The sequence below is a fragment of the Mobula birostris genome, chromosome 9 (genome assembly GCF_030028105.1).
Source record: "Mobula birostris isolate sMobBir1 chromosome 9, sMobBir1.hap1, whole genome shotgun sequence".
Taxonomy (NCBI): Eukaryota; Metazoa; Chordata; class Chondrichthyes; order Myliobatiformes; family Myliobatidae; genus Mobula; species Mobula birostris.
This window is the reverse complement of record NC_092378.1, coordinates 17,322,592-17,333,722: the sequence shown is the minus strand read 5'-3', so window position 1 is coordinate 17,333,722 and position 11,131 is coordinate 17,322,592. Positions and strand designations below refer to the sequence as shown.

General features: G+C 39.6%; 1 protein-coding gene across 1 annotated transcript in view; it reads left to right on the top strand.

Moving 5' to 3' along the window:
* The first annotated feature begins 1,726 nt into the window (after positions 1 to 1,726).
* Positions 1,727 to 11,131, top strand: part of ing3 (inhibitor of growth family, member 3) — a 48,633-nt gene continuing 39,228 nt past the window's right edge. The window contains exons 1-3 of the mRNA XM_072267566.1: positions 1,727 to 1,878; positions 2,027 to 2,098; positions 4,789 to 4,889. Coding sequence (XP_072123667.1) covers positions 1,851 to 1,878; positions 2,027 to 2,098; positions 4,789 to 4,889 — 201 coding nt within the window. The 5' untranslated portion in view covers positions 1,727 to 1,850. The remainder of the gene's footprint in view (positions 1,879 to 2,026; positions 2,099 to 4,788; positions 4,890 to 11,131) is intronic.

Sequence of the window (11,131 nt, the reverse complement as noted above, 5' to 3'; positions counted from 1 at the left end):
TGCCTTCTCCAAATTAGCAGATTGGTTCATCCTGAGTATTGAGAAGCCCTCTGACCTGATCGCTGAATCCAGCATGTTTGCAGTAAGCCATGTCTCCATGAAACACAGAACACACTAATTCCGCATTTCCCTCTAATACAGCAATCTTGCCCTTAGGTCCTCAATCTTGTTCTCCAGAGACTTTACATTTGCTAACAAGATGCTGGGTAGAGGAACTTTCATTGCTTGGAGTATCAGTCCTCCCCTCCTCCCTCTCTTCTGGCTATAGAGATGTACATTCAAAGGTACCATACCTCCATGCCCGCCAAATCCTTCAGAAGACTATGAAATTGCCAGTTCAAAACTACATTGCTTGCAGGGAAATTACAGGCTGCAGATTGTACAAATGTGTAGTAAAAGTTATTCAAAAGAGTTATATTTAGAAGTTTTGTAAGCAGCTGGCAACACATCGCTGTGGTTCACCAGCGCCATCTTGGCACTAATATCTGTGATAAACTACACACAAACTAATCGACCCCATTTACACATCCACTTTATTTTTTGTAATGCGATTACCATCTCACTTTGCCTTCGATGTTACTTAATCTCTCCTACCTTCTTTCTCCTGTTTTTGCCTCCTCTCCTTTCTTTCCTTACATTATAAAATATATTTTTTCAATTGAGACAAAATATTACCTTATAAGGATGCTGCCTGATCTAATGTTTAAAACATGTTTGTTCTGTGTGTGTGGCTTCTTATTATTGTCACCTGAAAATTGCAAGAATCTTCAGTGAACTATCAGTCTCAGATCTCGAGAATGTTCCCAAATCCAAGAGTATAAATAGTACCAATACTAATCTGATGCCTTTGAGAATTACAGTACACCTGACTGCCTATTAGTGTAAAGTTTTCTTTATTCTTACAAGTCAATTTGAAATAAATCAGTGTGTTATATTACAGCATGTTCCATTTTTATTCTGGAAAATTAAGTCAATTAACTTACCAAGAAGAAACTTGTAGCTTAAAGAAGCTTTTTAAATCAGGGATGGAGTCTTACAAAATGGTCATTTTACCACCCTCAAAAGAAATCTATTTTTAAGCGACGGTAAGGATATGGGGAATACACTATAGTCAAAGTGTTTCTTGGATTTTCTTTTACTCGGAAACTAGGAAGTTATTTTAATTAACCAACATAGACACTAAAAGCCAAATGCGCAAATAGTCAGAATTAAAACCATGGAACAAGTCTTCAGCCTGAAAAGTTATCTGTCTCTCCTTCCACAGATGCTGTTTAATACATACTTAAAGTACTTTTTGTGCGTGCTTTCTTGTGCTCCAGCATCTGCAGTGTTTGACTTTCAAATTAAAGAGCGCGCTAGTTTGCGCACGTTGCAGTGGAATCGGAAACGGAAATGCGTTTTATTTTCTAAACAAAATCTGATGCAATATCCAAAACGCGACCCACCAATGCGGCGGTTAATCCTCTCATCGTTTGCCATCCAGCGTCTACCGGCCTTATGCGCCATAACCCACCGAGGCGCAAAAAAGCGGGACCCTGAAGCTCTTCTCCCTCTCCAGCTGCGACACAAACATGGGACTACACCTCCCACAATGCTGTGCGGGCGGATGGGGGGTCTCTCAGTCCCGTGACGACTCATACAAATCATCCGAATGAGCCAATGGCAGAGCGAGTTTCCAACGCGCGAGGCTGACCGCTCGAGCAGCCGTGGTTTGTCTTTCCCTCCACCCCCCCCCACATCGTCCTTTTTTAACGAACGAACGGCGTTGGTTTGAGGCGCCATATTGGAACCATTTTAGGAAACAAAACAGTAAAAATCTGTCCGGTGTAAAACCTACACTTTTTCCCAACATGCTGTACTTGGAGGATTACTTGGAGAGTAAGTATTGAGGGATATGGCAGCGGTGCGGGGTTGTGAGGAAAAGTTTTTTTTAAAAAAGATGTACCGATTGAAGCGGAGATGTCGGACGGAAAATGAAGCCGCCCCTCCATTGACGCCGCTGTTTTTTTCCCTCTTCTCTCGACAGTGATCGAACAACTTCCCATGGATCTCCGCGACAGGTTTACGGAAATGAGGGAGATGGACCTGCAAGTACAGAGTATGCAGCGCCACGTTAGTCATGTCAGAGCCGCACTGCCCGCCTCACCTTACGCTGACAGTACTTGTGGGGGAAATGTCTTTGGGGGCGAGGGGTACGGGTGGGGTGAACACTGAGCTGGCGCCACAACTCCTTCAAAAATCATAATTATTGCCGCTTTGTACAGTGCAATATTGTCAATAAAGAACTACCTCCGCCCCCAGCTATTTTCAATCCACATGTAAAGAAAAGTTGAGCACAATGTTCTACTTTGGTGCCATTAAGTAGGAGTGGGCACAATCTGATCACTTGCTGCTACCACTTTTATTTCTTTATATTGTCAGGCTGCGGTCGGCATGAGAAGAGTCGTGCCAACATGCACCATAGCAACAGCGTCTGCTTGTTGCTTTATCTCCGAGGAAGTTATTCTCCAAGCCTGGATCGTGCTTTTAGTGTGCAAACGTTTCAAATGAGAATTGTGCACGCAGTCTTAATGAAAAAGTTTTATGCGCTCTGTAAGAAATGTATATTTAGGTGATTTTCTAAGTTGACGTTTGGCTGTCTGCGCAGTTAAAACATTAAAAGTAACTGAAGGATTGCATTATTTTTAGGTGTTGCACAGTGCCCACTCATTGAGTAATGAAATAGCCAACGTGGGGGGGGGGGCGAGTCTTGTTTTTTAGTGAGTTCTTGAGGTTGAGTACATACGGGTTAGGATATTTTACACAATAAATGGAAAAATGCAATTTAATTTTTTTTAATACGGATTAGTATCTAATAGTAAATAAAGATTTTTAAACTTATTTGACTTTTTAATGAGTTTATGTCTCTGCAAATTCTTATCACAATTACTCTACTGTCAGCTTTTGGTCAGTACTACTTAAACATGTACAAGGTGAGTTTGAGTCTGATTAAAGCCTTATTAGATTTCCATGCACATTAAATAGAAGTTTCTTGCTGGCCACAATAGGCTGTTGGCGTTTAAGCAGAGCCACTTAACAGAAGCTATAATTAACCCTTCAAAATGTTGAATTAATTTTGAAATTGCCCAATTAATTTGACATGAATTGATGGCATTATGTTATTTTTGTCGTTATTATCCCGCTAATCAAACTTGATGTGATAGCTACCCCCCCACGACTATTTTAATAAATTGTGCAATATTTTGCGGTGAGTTTTTTTCCCTCAAATCTTTCAAGTATGAATTGGTCTCTGAGGCTGATTCAATTCAAATTAATAATATATTCATAAAACACTATCTAACCACATGCATTAGCAGATTTTTATCTTTAGGCATTTTTCCCCATTTTTAAAATATGCTAGTTTTGTTAATGGATGTAGCAGAAAAAATAGCTTCGAAATGTTCACCTGAAAACCATGGACTAAAGTTCAGATGGTGAGAATTAAGGAATATGAAATAAGAAAAAAAATCTACAAATGCTAGAAATTGGATGTAAAAATGGAAAATCTTGCATAATGTCAGTGGGTTAGGGTGCATCTGTAGAAAAAAACAGTTAACATCAAGTCAAAGGTGCTTCAAACTGAAGCGTTGATTCATTTTCTCTGTCCAAAGATATGGCAGTATCTGCTCTTTTAGGAGATCGCTGTTTTAAGAAAATCCTTAATTTTCAAATTATGTCAATATCCATTAGTCCTTTAAAACTATATTCTATAATTTAATTTTTAAAATTTTGATTAGTATGTTTTCTTTAGAATGGGAATATCTTTTGAAATATCTTTAATACACATAATTATCTTTTTTGCTATATTATTGGTTACATAATTTTAGGCATTCTTGCTGGCAATTCACTCTGGAAAGGTTTTTTGTTTTGGTATTGTCAAAGACCCCACGACCTTTATGCTACTTTTTCAATTACTGAAAGCAAAGTTCAAAATTTAACAATTGCTGTTCTAAGAGAAGGACCTTAGCACCTAGGAGAAAGGTTCAGAAGATTGACTGCCTCAAGATGTAATTAGTTTGTAATCCTTTTAAAAACCTTGTGCACCTCACGAGTCTTCTTTCAAAACATTATCCTTAAATAATGTAGTAAAATGAGGAGAAAAACAATAGTAATCTAATAAATTAACAAGATAAAGAAAGTATAATAGTGAAAGTAGTTACAGATGTGTTTGCAACTTCCTATTGTTCAGTGATGCACATAATGTATCTTGATATGTAATGACAGCTTGAGTAATAAGTGAGTGCTGCATTTTATCTACATTAAATCTTTATTTTTAACTGTATCTTGGTTGAGTTTGAAATGTTTAAACAAATATACATGAAAAATAGTATAAACTTCTGTACATCTAATAATCCAATGAGAGAGAAAGAAACGGGCAAAGTGTCATTGTCAACAGGCAAAATTGTGTGGTGAGCTCTCAGTTAGCATTGATTATAGAGTGACAGTGGCCAATTTTAAAAATCTGCAATCATAATCAAATTATCAGTTAATCATCACCATTACAGTACCAAGCTTTTTTGAAAAGACCTACTTTAAACCAAAAACTTGCAATTGAGATGCTCCTTCAGTGGATTTGATTTCTTTTATTATAAAGCAATCTGAACATCAGAAAATTTAATAAGATCCCATTTCATTTACTTTTCCTAATGATGAAATATGAAAAATATTAAAGTAGATTAAATCTACATGTTATGTTTGATTTCCAGTGTAGTTTGTGAAAATAACTGGTTTTCTTTCCTTCCCACATAGATGCAATGGATCAGTTAGAACAAAGAGTGAATGAGTTCTTTATCAATGCAAAAAAGAACAAGCCAGAATGGAGAGAGGAACAGATGGAAGCAATAAAGAAGGCAAGTACCTTTGGGTTAATTTTTAATTATAAGTGAAATATTCATTGTATATCAAACAATTTTTAACCTAGTGTAACCTTGTAAAATGTTAAACTAATAATATCAACAACTTAATAAAATGTTTTCAGTTCTAAAGTTTTCTCCTTTGACCGGTCTTCTGCCTTTCCTCATTTGACAAACTTTATCCCATCCAATCCCTTTACAGTGTGGGAATCCCAGTCCATATGTGGAAAGTTAAAATCATCTACAATCACTTTATTTTTTCTTGGAACTGTCTGCTATCTCTCTACAAGTTTACTCCTCTAAATCCTGCTAAGGATTGGGAGGTCTATAGTATAAACTCATTAACATGGTCATCCCTTTCTTATTCCTCAGTTCCATCCTTTTTGTCTCAAGTAGGTAAGCCCTCCAGTATGCCCTCTCTAAGCACAGCCATGATGAGTAATGCCACCCCTCCTCCTCGAATACTTCCCCCTCTATCAAATATTAAACAACGGAACCCTGGAACATTGAGCTGGCAATCCTGCCCTCCCGCAATCAAGTTTCACTAATGACTACAACATTGTAATTCCATTTGCTATGCCATGTTCTAAGTTCAGAATCAGATTTATTATTACTGACGTACATTGTGAAATTTGTTGTTTTGCGGCAGCAGTACAGTGCAACATGTATAAAGTTGGCACATGTTACAAAAAGAAATACAAAAAATAAATAAGTGGTGCAAAAAGATATCAATACAACTGGTGTCTATGGCCATTCAGAAATCAGATGGCAGAGGGGAAGAAGTTATTCCTAAAAAAACTATTCAGGCTCCTGTACTTTCTCCCTGATGGTAGTAATGAGAAGCGGGCAAGTCCTGGATGGTGAGGGTCCTTAATGATGGCTACTGCCTTCTTGAGGCATTGCATTTTGAAGATATCCTTGATGGTGAGGAGACTTGTGCCCATCATGTGTTTTTACCTACAATACATCTTGCATTGAAATATGTGTAGCTCAGCAGTTTGGTTTTGGCTGTGCATGTAGGCTTAACGTTCAGTTTCTCCACAGCCACTCCAGTCGCTGACCTGCCACTCTGGTTCTCACTGCCCCTGCAATTCTAGTTTTAACCCCCTGGTACAGCACCTGCAAACCTTCCCATCAGATATTGGTCACCCACCAGTTCAGGTGCAAACCGACCTTTCTGTGCAGGTACCACCTTCCCTAGAGGAGAAACTAATGATCCAAAAATCTAAAACCCTCCCTCTTGCATCATGTGCTTAGCCACATGTTAAACTGCATTACCTTCCTATTTCTGGTCTTACTAGCATGTGGTACCGATAGCAATCCTACAATAACCACCCTGGAGGTCCTGTTCTTTAATTTAACACCCAACTCCTGACTCTTTGCAGCACCTCATCTTTCTTCCTGCCTATGTCATTGGTACCAATGTGGACCACGATCTCTGGCTGCTTATTTTCACCCTTAAGAATGCTATGAACTTTTTCTTTGACTTCCCTGGCCGTGGTACCTGGGAAGCAACATACCAACTGGGAGTCACATTCTCATTCACAGAATCTTCTGCCTGTCTCTTCTCCACTTTCCTTCTAAGCCGCAGAACCAGACACAGTGCCAGAAACCTTACAGCTTTGACTTTCATTTCATTTTTAAATCTTTTTTATTAATTATTATTGAAGATCAACAAAAAAATACATTAAAGTAATCAAGTCAACATGTCAATATGTACAATGAGAATTAAATTACCAAATAACTAATTAGCAAAGCTAAACAATGTATCAATAATCATAAGAAAAAATAAAATGTTAAAACTATTTTTTGGGAAAAAAGAAAGAAGGAAAAAAGAACCCCGACTAACTAAAAAAAACCCTACTAACAGGAAAAAAAAGGGGGAAAAGCCCCATTGGGAGCACAACCCTGGAGCTATACGCCATACAAGCTTCCATAAAAGAAAAACATCAATCCGCAACTCAAATCCATTTAAACAAGAATCAGAAGGGAACTATCTTAATTAACTCAAATCAAATGATAGTAGCAGGCAAAAGAACCCCACCTTTTCTCAAAGTTAAATCGAGAATCAAAAGTTCGACTTCTGATTTTCTCCAAACTAAGACATAACATCACCTGAGAGAACCATTTCTTCTGGGTAATTTCTCTCCCTCCCCCTACAGTATCCAAAACAATATACTTGCAGCCACATAGGTACCCTGCAATGACTGCCTATTCCATTCCCCTTTCATGATAGTCACCCAGTATCTGCTTCCTGCAACTTTGGTGTAGCCGCCTCCCTAAATATCTCACTGATTTACCACATCATGCAAGACTAGCACACCACCAATGTTCACTCTTAATTTGTAATGACCAGTGTGCTCAAAAATCTTGTGCTGCGCAATTTTTTTTGTCCAGTGACAACATGTGTGCACTGAATTTTTTATATAGAGGTATTCATTTTAATAGCCAGCAAAACGCCGTAAATAAGAACTTTGATCTCCTCTGGGTTTAATCATTTTCACTCTCGCTTATCTGCACTTTCACAAAAGTACGTAGCAGGCCTGTAATGGGTCATGAAGGATTTTCTTGCCGGAGCTTTTACACACTGTCCATATGCGGTTTGCTTCTAAATGATGCTTTAAAAAGGCAAGTTTCCAAATGCCACTCAACTTCTTCCCACTTGCAAATTCTTCAGCAACTTTTGCATCATGACAACTCATGCAGGCAACACCAGTTTCTGTATTGTACATAAATATTTCTCATAGCTGCATATTCCTGACCTCATGAGTTTTCAGTGTAGCGGCTTCTACTGTTTCATTAAATGAACTAGCAGTTCTTTTGTGCTTCATGCCCTTTGCTTCTTTGGAATTCGTCATAGTGAATCAATAATTTCTTCAATAAAAATAGTATAAATAAGCCAGTTCTAAAACCTGCACACAAATCATCATGTTGTCAACTTCATTGGCATCAGAAACAGGAAAAGGAAATGTGATTGGCTACGGTCGTGAGATATACTTAACATGACAACAAGGTAGAGGATGACAACCTTTGGTGTGCTGTTTAAATTCCTTTGTGTGCTAATAGCAAAAGATGTGTGTGCACGCACATGTGCACACTAACTTATCTCAACCTCTGCCTCTCACCAGACCTCAGCTCCACATGATAAGCTCGTGATGAAGGGTCTCAACTCAAAACGTCATCTGTGTAATGTTTTCCATAGATGCTGCTTGGCCTGCTGAGTTCCTCCAGTATTTTGTGTGTGTTGATTTGGATTTCTAGCATCTGCAAATTTTCCCATTTGGGTTACCTTCAATACTCTTTACATTGAAATAGATCTATGTCAGAACGTTAATCTCACTATCTTTATCAACCAGTTGATTTCTGTTTTGAATGTAGGCTTAATGTCTACTTTTCCCAAAGCCACTGCACTTGCTGCCGTGTCACTCTGGTTCCCACTCCCTCCTACAACTCTGTTTTAAACCTCCCCCCACCTGGGTGGCATTAGCAAAGCCTCCTGCAAGGTTATTGGTTGCTCTCTTGTTCACATGCAAATTGTCCCATCTGTACAGGTCCTACCTGCACTGGAAGACAGCCCAATGATCCAAATATCTGAAGCCCTCCCACTTGCACCATCCCCTTAGCCATGTGTTAAACTGCACTATTTTCCCATTTCTTCGATCATCGAGGAACATTTTGTCTTCCTTTTTAATTAGATGATTACTGACTAAAAATGTCTAAAGTACTTCTAAGGCAGATACTGGCAGTGAAAATCCATGAAATAAAATCCACATGATAAATCCATTCTCAAATTGTTAGTGTATGAACAGAAGAAACCCCGGTTTCTTCAGATATATTAAGTGTAAAGGAAAGGCTAGAGTGAATATAGGTGTCCCCCGCTTTTCAAACGTTCGCTTTACGAAACCTCGCTGTTACGAAAGACCTACATTAGTTACCTGTTTTCGCTAACAGAAGGTGTTTTCACTGTTAGAAAAAAGGCAGCGTGCAGCCCGAGCAGCAAAGCTCCTCCCCTGGAACTTCATTCTAGCTGGCATTGCTTAAACACGTGCCTGTGAGCATCTGTGCTTTATGTTGATTTATTTTGAGCATCGGTTAGCAGGATGAGTTCTAAGGTATCGGAAAATCCTAAAAGAGCTCGTAAGGATAAGACATAATTAAGCGTTTCGATTGTGGTGAACGAAGTAAGGACAAAGTGAGTTTGGCTTGTGGAAGTTGACGAAGATGATGTTGAAGAGGTTTTGGCATCCCATGACCAAGAACTGATAGATGAAGAGCTGATGCAATTGGAAGAGAAAAGGATAACAATCGAAACCGAATGCAGTAGCGAACAGACCGAAAGTGAAATCGTCCAGGAACTGAACGTGAAGCAACTGCATAAGATTTTCGCTGCAATGATTGCAGAAAAGTGCGACTTTAATTTTGAAAGGGTACCTAGGTTTAGGGCATATTTGCAGGATGGTTTGAGTCCTTACAACGAACTATATGATAGAAAAATGTGCGAGGCTAAGCAGTCAAGCACACTGTCGTTTTTCAAGCCTTCCACATCAGCCACAGCAGACGACGAACCTCGACCTTCGACATCGAGGCAGGCAGACATAGAAGAAGATGACCTGCCTGCCCTGATGGAATCAGACGACGATGAGATGACACCCCAGTGTCCCACCACCCCAGTGGTCCTCAACCTCCGATATATTGCTGCGAAGAATGCAGCAGTGCAGCGGTAGCCGGGATGCACCCAGCACATCTTTAAGAAAAAAGCCAGAATAAACAAGCTAATTAATTAGGTGCTGCTTGGCACGTAAGTGTCGGCCCAGATCAGAGGCGATTGCTGAATGCATCGCCTCTGATCTGGGCCGAGAATTACGTGTGGGGCGGCACCTAATTAATTAGCATGTTTATTTCGGCTTTTTTCTTAAAGATGTGCTGTGTGCCTCCCGGCTACCGTTCCATTCTCCGCGAATCGGTATCTGTCCGTGGCCTGGGGGTTGGGGTGGTGGGACACGGGTGTCATCTCGTCATCGTCCGTTTCCATTAGAGCAGGCAGCTCATCTTCTTCTATCTCTGCCCGCCTCGATGTCGAAGGTCGAGGTTCATCGTCTGCTGTGGTTGATGTGGAAGGCTTGCTTGACTGCTGAGCCTCGCACATTTTTCTATCACACAGTTCTTTGTAAGGACTCAAACCATCCTGCAAATATCCCCTAAACCGACGTACCCTTTCAAAATTAAAGTTGTACTTTATCATTACTCATTCAGTTTCGATTGTTATCCTGTTTTCTTCCAATTGCATCAGCTCTTCATCTGTCAGTTTTTGGTCATGGGATGCCAAAACCTCTTCAACATCATGTTCATCAGCTTCCACAAGCTAAACTCGCGTTGTCCTTACTTCGTTCACCACGATCGAAACGCTGAATTATGTCTAGTTTTATGCTAAGTGTAACACCCTTACGAGCTCTTTTAGGCTTTTCCAATACCTCAGAACTCATCTTGCAAACGGCTGCTCCCAGACGCGTGTTTAAGCAATGCTGGTGAGAATGCAGTTCCGAATCCGGGGGAGAGCAGCGCGCTGATTTTTTCACGTGCTGATTTTTTATCGTGTGCTGATTTTTTTTCGTAGCAGTGAAAACACCTTCTGAAAGCGAAAACAGGGTACTAATGTAGGTCTTTCGTGACAGTGAGGTTTCGTAAAGCGAATGTTCAAAAAGCGGGGGACACCTGTAAGGAGAAACTTACTTTGCCAGAGGGTGGTGAATCTGTGGAATTTGTTGCCATAGGTAGCTATGGAGACCGAATCAATGGATATATTTCTGGCAGAGGTTGATAGATTCTTGATCAGCCAGAACATGAAGGGATACTGGGGAGAAGGCAAGAGATTGGGATAAGGGGAAAATACATCAGCGATGATGAAATGGTGGAGCAGACTCGATGGGCTAAATGGCCTAATTCTGCTCCGATATTTTATGATCTTATAGTCTTAAATGGCAAAAAACCTAGCATTGAAGTTAATTTTAAGTTACTATGGAAGAACAGCGAACATCTGTACTCAACTATATGCAAACTCTGTTGTTACCGTTTCAAATGCCTTAAATTGACTAAGTCGTAAAGCTTCTGAAGATATATCAAACCATTCATATGACAACACGTGCAGCAGAAAGTTAATTATTTTAAAATAATCAAAATGTTTCAATAAATGGGACTTGTGAATTGGTAAAACTTAATATTAATAGTTTTGCTATTGTAAT